Source organism: Passer domesticus, chromosome 8 (assembly GCF_036417665.1).
Source record: "Passer domesticus isolate bPasDom1 chromosome 8, bPasDom1.hap1, whole genome shotgun sequence".
Taxonomy (NCBI): domain Eukaryota; kingdom Metazoa; phylum Chordata; class Aves; order Passeriformes; family Passeridae; genus Passer; species Passer domesticus.
This window is the reverse complement of record NC_087481.1, coordinates 34184007-34202417: the sequence shown is the minus strand read 5'-3', so window position 1 is coordinate 34202417 and position 18411 is coordinate 34184007. Positions and strand designations below refer to the sequence as shown.

Genomic DNA, 18411 nt, shown 5'->3' with positions numbered 1-18411 from the left:
GGTATGAAACTATAAGAACCAACAGGCTTCTGTAAGTTAACACTGGAAAAACTGATTACAATTCTGTAAGGTTTACTGGAAGTAGTAATATATTCAGATATAAAATTTGTACACAATATCTTATCTAGAAGAAGAGCATATGAGCATTTATGCTGAACAGTTCTTGATTGTCTAAAAGATTAGGTTTCAACGTGTGTGTGTATCTGTATTACTATTTTCATTAGATTTTCACAGATATGTATTTAGCTTAAGAATGAGCATATACTAGTGCATAATGTAGTTTGTGCATAACCAATATGAAACTCAAGTGTTGATACATAACTTGTTTAAATCAGAAGAGAAATATGAGCAGTATTAATCTTGATCTTGCTTTGTTTCGGTATTTGAAACATTGGACTTTGTAATAATGATATGCTGAATGTTAGCTTACAGCTTCATTTATGAGCTTTCTAGAGTAAATTAATTGTTTTAGAAAACAGGGTTTTCTCCATACTTAAAAAGAGACAGATTTTATCCAAATTGCACCAGCAAAAAAACATGATTACTGTTTAAAGAAGCTATTTGAATTTTTTTGTGTGATTATAATTAAGGTCTAGGCAGTGCAGTTTTATTAGCATATATATTTATTAAGTGTGGATTCTGTGTGTATTGATTTTGTTTGCTTTTATAAATATCAAATCCATAACAATTTTTTCATGCAGCTGCTTTTAATCTTTTATCATTGTGCTAAATCCTTGGCAGATGGCTCTTACTTTGTAAAAGGAAAGGTTTCTAGGAAGGTCATCTTTCGCTTGTGTACAGCTTAATTTTCTTGAATCAAAGGTGAAGTGTATGAAGCTATTGTGACTGTAAATGCCTCAGTGTGATCAAAATGTCTTCTGGCTAGCATACTTCTGAGTTTGGCATAAAAAAGATTATCTTGGACAAGTGGCTTTAGGTGGTGTTGCTTGAGTAGGAGAGTTGGACCAGATGATCACCAAAGGTCCCTGCCAACCTCAAGCATTCTGTGATACCTTGTTTTTAAGAAATCTATAGCACAAGACCACTGTTTCTAATCAAATACCATCTGTTTGTGCCTTCTCGATTTTTCTTTATGAGTGGAAAAGGTGCTGGTGACTGTATATGCTTGAGAGATGGCCAGGGTGTCTCAAAAATGAACTAACCTCCCATGATTAGGGTAGTGCTGAGGAAATGGAAATGCTGTCTGCAGGTGAGCAGGTGAACCCAATTTACAATGGATCCAGGACATACGGCCCTGGAGGCTGCCCAGTCTATTCTGGACTTCAGCCTTTCAACCCCAGAAGCCTGATGTATAACTCCACTCTCTGGCTCCTGCTCCAGAAGAGAGTTATATTTTGCTCGTACAGCTGTATAAGTGGATTTGCTCTGCCTTTTTTTCAGAGAAAAGTGGATTAAACCCGTAATGAATAAATCTAATTTTAAAATTACATTGTTGATCTTCACTGCAGCAACATGTGAGATCCTTTCTGAGGTTTGCCAATCAAATGTGCAAAGACAAAACAAAATAATAGATCTGCAACTAGACATTCCCATTTGCAGAGTCAGAGCAATGTGATCTTTGTAAAAAGTCGTATTTCAGCAAAAATTGGGTCAGCCTAAAAGCTTTGAGTAGGTCCACAAAGTCCTTATGGCATCCAATAAAAAATAGTAGGTTTAACGATATATAGACTGACTGACTCCACTGGGCTTTTTGGTAAAGTAGCATTCATTCAAATGGATGGAGATCATTGAAAAATTACAGTTTATGTGCTGCATTAATTTTGGTTTGAAAGGGAATATTGTACAACCTTAAAAACAAAATATTGCTGAACTAAAGCTACAGAAAACCACATTAAACTCTTATGGTAGTGCTAATTGTCCAAATACTATTTTGAACCTAAATTCTGGACAAAGAATTTTAAAACAACAGGGAATTGTAGCTGAGACTTGTAAATATGTTTTCCCTAGCAAAAGTTCTTAAAATGTAGCACTTGCTCATTCTTTTTGACTAAACATTTTTGTGCAGTAGTCCCCAAGCATGCATCTTTCTCTCCTTAGGTGTAACCCATACTCTCGCACATTTGTGTTGCTGTGGGTATGATAAAATTTGTCTTCTTACCCTGTCAGCAAGTATTTGCAAAATGTTGCCTGTAGTCTCAAAGGTGGTGAAGTCTTAGAGGGTTCTTGACCTCAGCAAGTTTGGGTGAGGCAGTGATTGTATTAAAAATAGGTATTTTCGTGAGACGTGCCTGCAGCTGTCAGTTGTTGTGAGCCTGTAGCCTGGTGCAGGCTCAGCACTACTTAGGCAGTAGCGTGAGCTGCTGCTCAGGAGCATGAACCACATTAAAGCACGTGGTGTGTGTGCTCTGAATGTCTGCTCTCTGGGGAGAGCTGGAGCTCTGCACAGCCAGGTGCTCCGCGGTCAGTGTGGGCAGGCTTGGCACAGTGGTGCCAGCTGGGCTGTCACAGAACTGGTGGGGCTGGAAGGGACCTCTGGCCATCATCCAGTCCCACCCTCCTGCCAAGGAAGGGTCACCTGGAGCAGGTGGCAGAGACATGGGTGGGTTTGGAATATCTCCAGAGAGGGAGGCTCGGTGATGCCCCTGGGTTACCTGTTCCAATGCTCAATGGAAAGAATCTCTTCCTCATGCTGAGGCGAAACTTCCAGCCATTTTGTATCTCCTGCCCAGCTCTTCCCAGCTTGTTTTCAATCTAAGAAACAAGACTGCTGATGAAAAATACCTGGCCCTTAAAACTTTGCAGCATTTAAGGAAACTTTTGGGCCCACTGTCCATTCTTAAGTGAGACATAGTTGTCAGTCTATGGTTTTTTAAGATTCTTCTCTTTTAGAAGTTGGTGAGCTTTAAAGTTGGTCAGAAGTGCTGGCAAATAGTAGGTCTGTTCCTGCCTGGTATGTTGAGGTACTTGGAGGCAGATCTATGCAGAGGACTTCCTAAGGAATGTTCAAAGTGGCATGAGGGGGCCAGGCTTCACTGGAAGTCCTTTTGTACCAGAAACACAGTTGGAGTTTTGTGTTTGTTTGTTTATTTTGATTCTTGGGGGTTTCGTTTTTGTGGTAATTTTTAAATTTTTTTTTTAATGTTTTTAATTTTATTTTTAATGCACAAGCAATTGGGTTAGCTAGCTGAGCAAGGTCTTCTCCAGTGCATGGAAAAATATGGGAGGTCAGGCTCTTTCTAATAACATACAAAAACTAGGGAATAGTCACTGGGACCAGCCTTGCCTTCAGAATGATTAATGTAAGCCCAAAGTGAGAATCTTCTCTTTCCTTGAAACCAGTGTTTATTAAATTGATAATTGCTTTAAATTGGAGAAATATGGAAAGGAATGACATTTATTTTCCTTCCAACGGCTTTCATCTCTGCCAGCCGGTGTGTGGGAACTCCCAGGGAGGGCCAGCAGAACTTGTCAATGTTCATTCCAGAGCAGAGCAGTTGGAAAGCCACAAAATACTTCTAAGCAACTCTGTCCTCACTTTTCTCAGAATGAAGTCTGGTTAGCAAAGTGAGCAGTTGCCCAATGGATTTTGCTGTGCTCAGAAAAATATTAGCACATCAGCAAAAGAAATGTGCGCCAAAAATATAAAAACATACACCTGTGGTTGGGTAATGCTCTGGGAAGCAGCTTTAATGGTCATCAGGGGACTTCTGTGACCTGAAGGTTGCTTTATACCTTGGACCTTTTATTCTGTAGCCTGAAACTATTCCCAAAATTTCCTAGGTATCTGGCTTGGTTGTGGTGTGCATATTTACCGCATAGTGGTAGAGTCTACAATCAATGTGGATCTGTATTAAAACTGAAACGGAGTTTTTGAATACAAAGATTTACACAGATAATGTTTTGTTACGGACATTTAATTATATTATAGCGATCATGCTGCATTTCCTTCTTCTCTTTCTCAATTTTTCTAATTGCACCAGCAGGTTGGAACTTGATCTGAAATTTCATAAACCAGCTCTTTTTAATCCCATGCAGCATGAGAATCCCAGTTTAGTAGTCCAGTAGGTTGGGGTTTTTTTTTTCCCGTTTCTTTTTGCCACACTGACTTCACAGGTTCTAGGAACATTTAGCTTCAGCCTTGAGTCCTGAACCTGTTGTCAGAGAAGATTTATGAAAGGAAGAATCCACTTTTCATGTGAGAATATTCATGGTAGCTGTGACATAGAAAGAAATCTGGAAGTTGTGAAGATTTGTATATTGTCATCTCCTTTCGGCATGAAACTTAACAGTTGTCATTAATGATAAAATGGGAATAGGTAAGTGTGTGCTGTAAACTTAAGCTTTGTTAAGTTTTTATTATAAAAATGATCAAGCCAGGCAGCTTTTTATTCCTCATGCAGGGAAACTGTTTCATGGGAACATTCACAGAGAAGTCAGCACATCTGAGTCACGTACCATGACTTTAAAACCCAGCTTACTTCATTGATGACAATGTTTGTAGTGTGTGTGAGGGGTTTTCAAGGCACAGGTAAAGAAAGGCGCATCATAATGGAGTCACCCGAGTTTTTAATTTACATTTTTGTGGTATTCAGTTGAAATCTGAACTTGTGTTTTCATTATATGTTACAGTCTACTAGCCTGTGAATATTGCTGCCTTGATCAGGAAAGAGGGGAAGCAGAGGAAATGAGTTTTTTTACTGACACTTAAATTTAAAACGTGAGCTCTTGGTGAAATAGTGCAACAACCACCTTTGCAGAGGAGTTGTAAAATCAAAATGCCTTGATAAAGTGTGCGTGGAGATACTGTGCTGTACTGAAACCTGATTACTTCTTTGTGACAGGAGATGCCACTGGAGGTGTTTTCAGCTCATGGACAGAGCAGAAAGCATCAGTTTCACCATCTGAGAAAAATGTAAATGTATAATCTTTGTGTTTCAATGTTCTGTTTGGGTCGGGCTGCCCTGGAGCTATCGCTGAAGGATGATAGCCCTTCCTGTGACTCTGGGTCTGTCACTTACAGTTTGTTTGTACATCAAAAACGTGTAATCAGAATGACTGCTCTGGTAGTCTGAGTTGAGAAGAATGTCAGCATCAAGGACTATCTGTGTGCATCAGTGCAAACCAGGACTTGGTGCAGACCTTGATGTAGAAGAAATAGCTAATAATTAAAGACAGTAAGAAGTTAGCCGACAGAGAAACTGCAGCTAGCAGCATTCGCAAAATCATTATCAAAAGTGACTGTATGTATCAGAGATAAAAAGAACTGTTGGCAGTGGAGGGTGTTCAACATAGGGCAAAGTTTTAGCTGTTGCAGTAAAAATGTTTGTAAAGTAAAAAAGGCATTGAAATAGTTATGAAATATATTAAGCAAATTCCATATTTAATAATCAGATGAGGATTGTTTTGTGTGTGTGCTCACTTGGCAGTCCATGGTGGTTTAGCATGCCCTCTAGCAAGGGACTGGGCTGGAACCCAGAAGTTCACTTAAAGAAAAATAAAGCTCTTGTAAAATCCTGTAAAGGCCCCTGCTATTCCAGATTTTGCTTTTGCTTTTACTATTGTTTTTTTTAGAGTTCTCTAGTTGATTCCTGTCCTTGTCAATGCTGTGATGTAGTTTGTGACTGTCTCAAAGGCAGTAGAGAAGAGCTGTCTGGAACAGGCAGCAGTGCCCAGCACATATCATTAGTGGTCTGTCGGCCCCTTTCCAAGCCTTGTCAATACAATTCTGCCCTTCTGCTGACAACATTTATGCTTTAAGACAACAGCATAATGAGTAGCTACTGTGCGGTAATGACTGAAAGTCCCCAAAGGAGAAGTTCTGTTTTATTAAACAGGGATGTTCACAGTTGGGGAATGTATTTGCCAGAGTGTCTTAAGGAATTAGAGATTCAAGTGAAGGTGTGTCTTAACAGTATTTTAGTTCTTATATAGATATACATTAGAATGAGATAAAGTATAAAAAAACAACAATAGCATAAGAGCTTATGTTCTGCGTTTGATTTCACAGATCGCCTAAAATATAGTAACCTTAACCTAAAATACAGTGATTAAAGCAAAATGCTCTGTTAAGACAAAACTGAATAAATCAATAAACAAATAAGCTTGCAGTTGCAGTGAGATTTCACTTCCTGAACTGAAAAATGGAACTGTAGTCTCATAGCTCCCTTGAGTGTTTGGAAGGAGAATAGCAGCTCTTAATAACAGAGCACTTTGCTGTGAGGGGTGGATGTTCGTGTCGTTACCGTTTTTCTGGCAACTTTTCAACCACCAGCAGCAAAAGTTTTCATTGATTGCCTCCTGCTGTAAGGCAGTAATTATACTGCTCTGTCTCTCTTTCATGAGCTGCAGGAATTGCAGAAAATAAGTGAAGCTAGAGATATTAGCTATGGATAAAACACAATTCAGGCTGAGCTATTTCCTATTTTACTGCATGGGGTCAAGCAGGCTAATTTTTACACATCTGCACTAAATACAGAAAATAGGTTTTCCAGTGCAACAGTGGAGAATCCAAAGTAAAAATTTGATCCAGATGCTGTAAAGTTATCCACTCACTAAAAAATTAGAAGGTATTGCATGCAACTTTTCTCTGAAAATCAGACTCCTCTGGCCGCAACCCAGGGTCACTGGTGTTGATCAAGAACAATTAAACATTGTGCAATTATCCCAGATTGGTCCTATTACATTTGGCCAAGGTGGTTCTGTTAATTGTTGCAGTCCAGTGATGCTGAGGGGAAAGAAGCTATTTATGAGAAATATTGGTACTTATTTCATCTGAGCATGTTTTTTCTCTGAAGGTGGCTTAGGCAGAGGAAATGGATAGAGGTGTTTGTGAACTGCACTGAGCTGTCAGAAAGTGATCCCTTATGTCTGACTTCATCTATTTATAATTGACAGGAAGACTTGTGTTCATTTTGGTGATGCAGAATCAAGTGCAGCTGGAGGAAGAGAAATGGGGAAATTTGAGCTTAAGTAGTAATGGAATGCAGGAGTTTGTGCATATATGAATCTTTGTCATAAATCAACAGTTAATTGGTTTTCCTTCATTTTCATGACTTGGGATTGTGAAAGTGTAGTACTCCATATTTATTAAGGAATCAGCACAGTGATCTAGATCTGTATCTTAATGTAGAAAGTGTATTGTGATACTGATATCCTTTTAACTAAGATAATTAATTTAAACTTACTTGTCTTTGCCTTTAAGGATCTTTTCGTCCTCTGCTGAACAGTTTCTGCAGATAAGTGGCCTGTGATTTATTTTTATGTTTTATGAAACAAATCTATTTGGTTGTCAGTACTTTGTTCTCCAAATTGCTACTATAATGTTTACCTTCTGTGTGAGCTCAGCATTGTTAGTGTAAATACATGTGAAAGCTAATTAAAGTATAACAAGGATTTAGAGCATTTGCATGTCACTACATTATTAAATGAGGATTTTATGGTTTTGATACAAGTAGTGTGTCAGTTTTAGCACAGAATGTGAGACACATGCCACCAGTCTTCTCTAGCTTCTCATTATAGCAATGTTTACATACACATAATACATAAAGACGTTCTAGAAGGCACATGAGATCATACACAGAGTAAATAAATTCTATTAAGTATTTATTAATACAATTTGTGTTGCAATACAATTATTTCCTTGTCTTACATCCAGGTAGTCTCTAACAATTAAGCCATACTTTAAAGAAGAAGTATTTAATCACACAAATATGAGAAGTGGCAGAATCAGGATCCAAAGAATTTTCAGAAACCCCTGCAATCTCTCACAAGAAGCTTTCCATGCATATTCATTTCTACAAGGGATATTTTAAGTTCTACTAACACTGGTATTTAGAACAATGAAGCATCAAAAATTTGTCTTTTTGCTGAAGTGATAAAAAACCCCAAAACAAACAAGATTTCATAAGAATGCAAGGGGAAGGAAGCTTCTAGCCTTTGTAGCATTGAAAGAGGAATTTTTTCAAACTTACATAGAGGTACAGGCTCTGGAAGGAAACTGTAGGCACAGGTTTGACCTCCATCTGAACTCACAAGTGAACCTTCAGTAGAGGTGCTGTCCTGTTCTCTGGTGGGTCCTGAGCTGCCCAGATTTTCCAGTCTTGAGTTGAGACATAAATGAAAATCTTGGCAGTTCTAACAAATTAAAATTAATTTCTTTTTGATAAATTTAGGGTCTGTCTTTGATCTGGACATTTTTTATATTTTTGTTCAATATGCCTGATAGAGGAAACAAACTTTGTTTTTGTCAGCTCCATCTTTCTGCTTCACCATGTCTCGCTTATTTTCCTATACCAGAAAATGTTTGTCATTTTGCTGACTAGTGGAATATTTAGTACTGTATCTAGTATAATTTTATGTTGTATAATGCTATATTTAATATAATATCTGATATTATATTAATATCAGATATAATATTACTTTCTAATTAATTTCTATATTTTCAGTCTAAAATTCGGGGTTATTTTCAATATGAGTGTGGGAATGTGGTGAGGAAAATCACAAGAGAGGCAATTAAGTTAAAGCAGAGCAGTTTAACAGATCTGGAGCATATTCCAGCTAAGGACTGTTTCTGCTTACCATCACTTCGTACGGACCTGTTTTCCCTGGAGGTACTGTGTTCTGTAAAGCACATGTATTTCACTGAGGCTGCTGGTACTGAAATTTATTCTGTTGTTCTCCAACAATTGTGCTGCATGCAAATGTACACAACAGGTGACATTTAGCAATTATCCAGCTCCCTAAGTTTGACTACAAGCACTGTAAGAAAATTCTGGTACGAATCCCTACAGTGATCTTTCCCCAGTCCGCTCTAACCTGGGCTCCAGAGGGAAAGCTTTGTGAAAAGAAGGAAAAAAATTCATTTTTACTTTAATACAGTTTCGTATGTTCTTGGGTTCATACCACATCTCTTAAAATTTCTGTAGTGATCAGATTAAAAATGACACATCTAAAAGTAAATGATGTCATGCTGCTGAGCTGTGCAAATGGCTTGCTAGTCAACTGGGAGAGTGCCACTTGTTCTCTGTCACTGGTGCAGTGACTCTCAGACCCATCAGGAGTTACAGCCAGGCAGGAACGCTGCAGCCTCAACAGCTGCTGGTGGAATTTGACTTATATAAAAGCAGGAGAAGTTCTGTGACTTGTGCTTGTGAGAGCAGCATGTCCTGTGTGGTGCCTGGGAGCCTGGCTCACCCTGGCTCACCAGCTCCAGGTCCTGGTGCCACCACTGCTGTGTCCCCACCTGACCATTGAATTCAAAGTGGTGTTTCTAGCTCTGCTGTTCCATACTGCTTTTCTATCAAGTGACAGTGTTTTTCCTAAATTACAGATATTTTTTTGGTTGATGAGAGCAAGTTTATTTCCTAATTGCTTAGAGACTAGAAGGGAATTAAGTGGGCAAGTCCTTTAATTTAAAATATGAAAGTGTATTACGGGCCTTGTTCTCTGATGAATCGAACATTAGGTATATTAATACTAGTAATGGAACATAATGGCTACTTGTCAGAAGTAAAGGTAATTATTTCAGGAACCCAAAACTAACCTTGACAGATAATTGCCTGTTGAAATCTGATGCTGTGCAACAAATGGAGGTTTATTAACAACAGACTCCCGTGTTCATCTGTTGTATCATTAAATCCTGTATGTTATATTGGCAGGGCTATAATTGCATTAAAAGCATCTTCCTCTTCTTGGAGATGCATGTCAATTCTGGATTAAAGATTTTGATTGCCTGGGGCTGTTCTGTTCTAAATAAACTTTTGTTGTCCTCCAGAATGCTGAGAAGCTCTGAGTAAATTTTGTCAAATGTGGGTTATATAGGTGTATACTACTTGCTGAATGAAAAACAGCCATCATTTCCATTTTGCTGATTTTTTTCTTTCCTTTTTTCTTTTTAAAAAAACCCGAACTGTTCCTATTGTTTTTAAATGCATATTCATCCGGCAGGCACCTTGAGATCTGTGAAGATTTTCATGTACTGGACAAAAGTATACTAACATGAACTAGTGACAAGAAGTTTGAAAGTAACAGACACTCAGGCTCAATATAGTTTTCAATTGCATCAGTAACGAAACCCAAAATAACTTAGCGAGTAATGATGTATTTTAGCTATTTGAAATTTTTAAATCAAGAGTAAACTTTTTGTTCAAATGCATAGTGTAACCTAAACCAAGCAATGGTCATTCAAACTTTGAAGTTTGACTGTGAACTTCATAAGACATGTGCTAGTTCAAAACTGTTTGTTTGAAGTCTGTAGTTGTACCTTGAAAGATGGTTACAGACATTGTTTGGGAGAATGCCTTACAATCAGGTCTTCTATATCTAATAAAAATTTCCTGCTCCTTCATTTTGTGGCTAAAATGTTAAACAGTATTCTGTCATCAAGGTTGATATTAAGAATATAATGTTTCTGTAGTCGCTTTAACAGTATTCATCAAGAACCGTTCCCTAAATGCTACTGAAGACAATAGTGGCAAGCATAAAAAGCACTATAAACATATAAAGTTTTGTAGAGCAAATTGTGTTCAGAAAAAAATCAATTTGTATCAAAAAGGGCATTATTTACCTAACCATTCATGACTGGAAAAAAGCCACGTGAAAAATTGCCTTATTTCAAAAGGCAATCATGAAGGCTTCAAAGTACATATAATCTCATTTCTCTACTCTCATTTTACCTGCTTTCTCTCCCTGAACTAGAAAACTGCTGTCATAACTGTATCTATTTCCTGTAGGAGCTATTAGTTAGTAGCATTACATCCGCTTAAACGTGATCACTTTTCTCTTCTGTGTGTTACTGATATGCTATTATTATCCCATAATATTGCTCATCCATCAGAGCTTGCCATGTTTCCTGTGCTGATTGTAGTATGGAGAACTGAAGTGTCTTCTAAAAAAATGTTCAGAGATGCCAGAATATTTTCATGATTCTGTGATGCTACAGAGCACAACCTTCTTGTGGTGCATTTCAGGCTTATAACTGAAAATTTTTCTCTGCTTTTAATTCCTAAGCAGAAGCACTTTAACCATCAGTTTTGAATGTAACCATCTCAATTCCTCTTTATTTAAATGGCACATTCATTAAAAACTCCATCTGGCTTCCATAGGAAGCTTGCACAAGTCTTTGGAAATGGATAATTTTTTTTTTCCAGGACACAAGGAACTGTGGTGAGGATTAGAACCTCTTCCTCCTGCAGTATACTTGCCAGATGGCAAGTTTATTGAATCTGGTTTTAACTCACTAGGGCTGAAAGGAATGAACACACCTCTGAGAAGTGGGTGCTACATTTCTACTTCAAAGGTCTCCTTCAAAATTAGCCTCCAAAGATTTATATGCACAGAGTGGTTGTGACCTGGGCAGTCTGCTGCACATCACTCATCTCTTTTAGTGCTGAGTCAGAGTGACTCAAACCACTTTACAAAATCCAAGTCATTTCACAGCACTGTGTGAATCTTGCTACATCAAATTTTTATATAAATATATATATTTGTATATATAATTATTTATTCTGCAGTGTTGTAAAGACTCTTCACTTCAAATACTTGTTTTCTATGTAAAATATGAAAATTTGATGTACACACTGGTGTCACTTAAAACTATCCTTGGGTATTGTCCTCAGTATGGAAGTCTGCTTTGTACTAAAAACTAACACTTTCAGTGGACAGAATTTAGTTTAATCAGTTTTAGGTTTGAATTGAGTAGAAAAAGAGCATGTGTCTATTTAAATCTCTTTCAGCAGCTTTTTCTAATTTCTTGAAGTGGCTTTGAAACTTGTGAAATACATTTCCAGCTAATTAGTGTGTAAATGCTAAATTGTTTTGTTAAGGAATCCTCCTCTCTTCAAAATACAAAACATTGTTTTGCATTTGTGTTATTTACAGAGAAATCAGATTTTTTATATTACAGGATTTTTTTCCCTTTCTTTTTGACAATGGAGAAGACTTCTCCTGTGAGCTGATGCCAAAGAACTTCAGAGTCTGCAGCATCAATATTAGCCTTTTCTTTCAAAAGCAGAGCAGTGGGGATGCTGACTCTGCTGAGATGTAGTTGTGTGCCAGGTTTCAGGCATTTAAGTGGCCATGTCTGTCACAATTACTTATGTGCTTGGTTGAACATGACTGTACCTGCGTGCAGTGTGAGCCCACATTTTTAGAGCAAAGCATGTAAAGATTAGCACACTTGTTTAAGGTAAGGAAGCAAATAATTGCAGCCCAAAATTCTCCATGTTTCTCCCTTTCCACTTCCCATGATACACATTGATATTGTTTATATATACTTTGTATATGCTCCTTCTGCTGGAGGTGATTTCATATCTCTGCAGTGGTGCTGGTTCTTGTACTGCATGATGTGAGCACACAGGACTGTTCACCCCAGTCTTGGAAATAAGGAAATAACAGCTGCTGTTGTGTAAGCCTCATTTGTATGCATTTGTGAGTTGAAAGTAATTTTTTTAGTCTGCAGTAGTGAATTTTCAGTGTTGAATTTTTCGTGAAGAAATTTTCATTGTTTTAAAATCAAGTTTTTACACAAAATACCTCAGGGGAGTCTATTTACTTGCTCTGGGATTGGCCTTTGTATTTGGGTATCACCTTATTTCTCTTGTTACTGAACCCATTTGTTAGGAGTTATAGCAGCACGTATTCCCCAGGTTTTCCTGTACTTCAAAAAAGACAGAGTGACTGAAAAGAATATCTGTAATTTAATATAAATATTCAGGAATCTTACTTACAAAGAGAGGGTGATAGCACCCGAATGAAAAATAATAATTCTTTTCTGGACGGAGAATGTCAAAAAGATTCTGGTTTGGTTCTCTTTGAATTAATTCCTTTGGATCAAATTCACCTACCATATTACTTTAACATTTTATTCATATATTGCAAAATATATGTAGAAAAAAATAATGAGCCCCTGAAAACCTCATGGATGTAATTGCATCCAGGGATACAGATGATGTCTGAATCATGGCAAGGTACAATGGTTTCTGTGGTATTTCTAAATTAAATTAGAGGTCTCTTGTTTACAGTTTGTTTGTGGTGCACTCCATTCAGTAGAAGAGTGTATGGATCCAATACTAATGCAGAATAAGTATGTGCTACAGCCTGATGGTATTTTGAAGATGTTTTTATATCTCTGATTTTACTTCTGCTTACCATCATTTCCAGATGTATCTGGCTTGGTTTAAGCTGAGAGAGCTTTGTATTAGTAACATATGGAAGTTGTTATTGTTTACATTTGTTCAGCAGATGTGTGAGCTTTTTATATGCCTGACTCCTTATCAGTTGGATTAAGTGATGCATAATTGTGCAGTATTCAAGTTGGATGAGAACAAGCACTGTCTGTCAGTGCACGTAAAGCCCAGGAGTGACAGTTCCAGTATTTCAGTCTGTGCGAGCATCACTTTGTGCCCTCCTTGCAAATCAAGCGTTCCCCTGTAACCACATTTGCAAGAAGTGAAATTGGAAGGGAGTCACTGCAAACAGGTAGAGAGGCCATTGAACAGTGACTTGGTGGGGTGAGATCGGCTGAAGAAACCAGCACCGAGGGGCAGCTGAGCACTACTAAATGTAAATGCCTTCAGTGCCAGGGTGGGAAATGATTGGGTCAGTCACAGTCATTGTACTAAAAAAGAAATGTACGTTTCCATTCTCCCTCACTTCTCAGCTTTCCCATCTGTCATATTTAAAATACTTAAAATGCTTTTAGTATTTTTTTGAAGGACTACCATTTTCTGTACCAAAAGTGTCATGCCTGTTTAGAAAGGGAGGAGCCAAAAAGGCTCTATAAGAGGGGTTTTGTGTAACCTGAGGAAAAGTGTGCAAGCCATTGATAAATTTTTTGTTATCTCTCAACAGAGAACACGTTTAAAGGCTTCTGAAGTGTGTAATTTCATCTAAGGGTTTTTTTCCCTTCTTTGAATATCATCTGTGAGGTGGTAGAATTACAACTGAGAGCACCAGATAGGAACTTAAAATTTGTCAAGCAGAGCTTCCTTAAGTGTTCATCTTAAACTGGGCCTTGTCTACAGCAGAGCAGTTTTGCTTTCAAAAAGCAGTTAATATTGTAATTGAACATAAACAATAGGCCATATTTTTGGTGGCTGTGTCCTTGGCTTCAGTGAAGTAAAACATTATTTATTTACAGCAGGTGAGGATCTGCCTTTTTTGACATATTTTTTTAATGGTTCATTACTTCTTAGAGAGTGAAACCTTTGTTTCTTTGGAAACATGTCTTCTAAGAAAACACCAGTGCAAAAATCATTTAACTGGACCTCCCTCTTCTCTCGTGTGCCTTCCTTTGCAGTGGCCTTGGGTCTCTACTTTCCCAGGAAGGAGTACTTGGAGAATGTCTACATTGACGAGCCAGCGGGAACGCCGCTCCTGCGCATCCATGCCTTGAGGGATTCACGTGAGGAAGTGGCCCACTTTCATCTGTGCCAGAATCTCATAGTTCCTCGAGCAAGACCACAAGAAAATAATTTGTTCCAAATCAGAGAAGAAACAGGACTTCTCTACCTCAGCAAAAGCCTGGATGGAGAGGACTTTAACATGCTGTGTAAGTATGAGAAAGCCAGCTTTTCTTCTTGAGGTATCTGTTTTTAAAGAAAAATACATTCAGACAATGAGATCTCTCCATTGGAAGATGAGCATCAAATTTGAAAAAAACACATCTGACCTTTTAAAACGAGGAACCAGACCCAGTGAAATCCACAGCAGTATGCCAAAGCAGTTGCTGACCTGGGACAGATCCCGTTGCTCACACTGGGAACTCCAGTAGGTGGGACAGTTGAATTACTGGAAATATTTTTTCTGTGTTTCACAGCTGTATAGGTCACAGCTGTACAGGTCAAAGCTTTACACTGTAATTTGCAGTTTGTTCATCTGCTGATGAAAGTTAGACCAGCTCCAAAGTGTTAGGGATTCCAAAACAAATGCTGTGAGAGTGGTTCAGATTCTTACGTAAATGGTCCTTGAATTCTGGTGACTTGGTTCACAAATTACATTTGCATATACAACCAAAGAGCTCTTAGAAAAAATGGTTAATTGTACCTCCTTCCCTCTCTTGAGATTTGGTTTTGTTAGAGAAGCTTACTCTTGAACTACAAAAATTCATTATCTCAGGGTTTTTTTCTCTTCTTTTATGCTCTAGCAGTAAATTGGTTTTGGTGATTGTGATCTATGAGGAAATTAGTTATCATTAGATGGTAAAGGAGGAAATGGATGAGGAGTTAATGGCATACCACTGTGATCAGTTGCAGAAATTTTACTGTTGAAGAGAGTCTGTAGTAACTGTCTTCAGTTTGTAAGATCCATATATCAACACTACCCTCAGACTTGGGTGCCTTGATGTTCGAATTTTCAGCTTCAGACGCTTCATGCTTTATTTTTGAAGTGCTGAGTGTTTGATATTTCATCCATTTTTGGTCCTTGGCATTCATGTATATCAAATATTTGTGCTGAACAAAGGAGGAATAGCTACTTAACACCCGAGAGCCTTGTTTTGTTCATACAGATCAAAGTGGCCTAGAACTTCTTTTCTCTGTAGTCAAGCCAAGGGAATCAAAACAAGGCTTGAGGACATATTAGTAGATGCCACAGGTTGATTTTAGCTTTGATTTTATCTTTTGTCCACCTCTTCATATTTGAAAATGGTGAAGCAATCTGTTCTCTGAACTTAGACAATTTGGTCCATACTGTTGGAATGCTGTGACTGAAATGTTTGTCCTGATATGGATTTGTCCTGAGTCTCTGTTGCCATCTCATTTTCCGCCCCACTCTGCTCTAGTCTCTTCAAAAAGCAGTCCTATCAAAGAGCTGATTACTGACAGTGATGTGTTTTTATGTCAGTGTCTTACAGACAGAATGCTGATACTGGTTTTGAGATTCTATAATGCAAAATTGGTGCCAAACCCTATAGTTTTAGGTTTATTTGGATTATTAAGGTATAACGTCTTCCCACCAGCATCTGGCATATTGAAGAGTTGCTTTGCCACATAATAGGATTAAACAATCATTTATAGAATAATGGACTAGGGTAGAATATAAGGAAAAAAAAATGTTGGCTTGTCTTCTGTAAAATATTTCTTATGGTGATTTTTTCCTCCTGAAGCTGTAGGAAATTGGGTGCCATTATCCAAGGTGATGCTTTATGTCTTCCTTTCATCCCACCCTTTCCAAGAGAAGGAATGTGATTCCGCTACACGTGCCACGGTTCTCCTCTCTTTGATCAATGCCACTGCACCAGCTTGCAGTTCCCTGACAGCAAGGCAGCTTTGCTTCACAGAAATGGATCTCTCCTTTCAAATCAAGGAGAATAAACCACCTGGTACATTTCATCAGCTCCGGTTACCCTCAGTTCATCATCTGTGCCAGAATCTCAGCATTTCCTACAAATTGCTTGCAGGTAAAACTAGATCTGAGCTGCTCACGTACTAGCAATAGATTCAAACAGCTGCACTGTTAAAAGATCTCTTTTGTAGTAGATCATCTAGATTTGATTCTATAAAGGAAGTAACTTTACAAACCTGACCTGAGCCTGAAGATTTTGCCTTTGAGATATACAGAGGAAATGGGAAGGAGGACTATCCTCTTCCCTAAAGAAAAGATCAGTTTTAGAATTTTATATCTGCTAAAAGTAGACTGAGAATATCCTCAGCTTTAAATTGTGCTACTTCTAAACTGTAGAATCTTCCCATATATTCCATGCTTTCTCCCTATTCTAATATAACCACACAAGTTCCTTCTGTTTCACTTCTGAATCTGTCTTTTATTGTGCAGTCACGCTGTCCAAATGGATTTACTGAACTGCAGATAAGTATTAAGGCCATCAGAGCCCCGTACTGGGAAGTGACCGTGGCTGTGTGTTGTGGCTGTTTTGCAGCTGAAGGAGTTCCCTTTCGGTACAACGAGAACACCACCGGCGTGCGGGTGACGCAGCGCCTGGACCGGGAGGAGCGGGAGAGATACGAGCTCATTGCCAAGTGCACCGTCAGAGAGGGGCTCAGGGAAATGCAGGTTGAGGTGCCTTTCCTGGTCAGTGTGTTAGATGAAGATGACTCTCCTCCCTTCCTTCCCAATGGCACTGATACTGCAGATGCTGTCGTGGAGTTCAACAGGAAAGAGGTAATGTTGGTGATGTTCTCCTTTACCTAGTCCCTGAAGTATGAGCACAGCAGAGGGAGGCAGGACTCTGGGAAGCATCATGTTCTGCCTGGATAATGGATCTTGGCAACAAGCCCATCGCCATACCATGCTCTGCAGATCTGTGATTGTAAAGTGCTGTTTGTAGGATTCCTTTGCCCCAAGTTATGTCTTACTCAGATCCCAAAGAAAGAGGAGTTTGGGTTTGTGATTAAAGAGCGTGAAGAAATTTGAGGAGTTTCCAAGGTCAGGATGGACGTTCGTCGAGTCTGTGATCAGTCTGGGTCTCTCCATACTGAGCTGTGCTCTGTTTGTTATGGGGTTGCTTCCCCCAGGGGATTAAAATTGTGTTGTTAGAGCAAGTGTATTTGTGTGCCTGTTCCATCCTTGCAAATCTGTGTAATGTATCAGGACTATGTTCCGAACATTTATTATGATGCTGTAGAAGTAGTGGTTGGCTCCTACAGACAAACCACTGTACCTGTGAAGTTTCCAGGCTGTTAATGGTGAGCTCCAAGATCTTGGTTTAATGGTGTCCCATTTTTCCTTTGCTGTGCCAAGCTGATCTGTCAAGAAGTGTGAATCCCTGTGTGTCTTTGGTGCCCCTGCACACACACAGCCTTTGCTTCAGTAGAGAAGTACAGATGTGGGCTCTTTGGCTCTTCAGAGGAACAATGGCCCCTTTTTAACTCAATGGTATAGAGAAGACTTTTTGTGGGGGGGCATAAATGATGTATGTTTCTTGAGAGAACTTCTGTTTTGTAACAACACGATCTCTTGGTAGTCAGTTTTCCCTTCAAAGTACATTTTGATCGTGTTTGTGTCTGGAAGGGAAAACACTGATTTTAGGAGTTTGCTGCCATCTCCTGACTAGAACAAGTGTTGACGAGACACTTACGAATACATTTGCCTGGGTTTCATTCCAAGTTGTACAGTCTTGTTTGACCAGTATTTCAATCTCCAAAACAGTTACCCGAAGAAGAAAGCCTCATGTCCTTCAGCAGTGCCATTTATTGTTTCCTACCAGGGCACTGTTCTTTCCACGCTGACTGTGTACGATGCAGACACCACACCTATTTATCCCCTTGAAAGCAGCAGAAAGAAATACACAGGAACCATCATTACTGACGATCCCTGGATAAGTGAAACATTTCGTGTAGAGCACATCTTCGATGAAATCCACTTCAGCCCAAATGGCAGCCAAGTGAGGGGAACTCGGCATGAGTATAGTAAGGACTCTTTCTTCAAATAAAGGAGAAGTTGCTTTTTAGTAGTTGACCAATAAGCTCTTGAATTTTTCTGAACATTTTGTAAGTA

General features: G+C 38.7%; 1 protein-coding gene across 3 annotated transcripts in view; it reads left to right on the top strand.

Moving 5' to 3' along the window:
• Positions 1-18411, top strand: part of RET (ret proto-oncogene) — a 228755-nt gene that overhangs the window by 177304 nt on the left and 33040 nt on the right. For all 3 annotated transcript variants that reach the window (XM_064430306.1, XM_064430307.1, XM_064430308.1), the window contains 4 exons: positions 14258-14509; positions 16064-16357; positions 16835-17076; positions 18122-18323. In XM_064430306.1, the coding sequence (XP_064286376.1) occupies positions 14258-14509; positions 16064-16357; positions 16835-17076; positions 18122-18323 (990 nt within the window). The remainder of the gene's footprint in view (positions 1-14257; positions 14510-16063; positions 16358-16834; positions 17077-18121; positions 18324-18411) is intronic.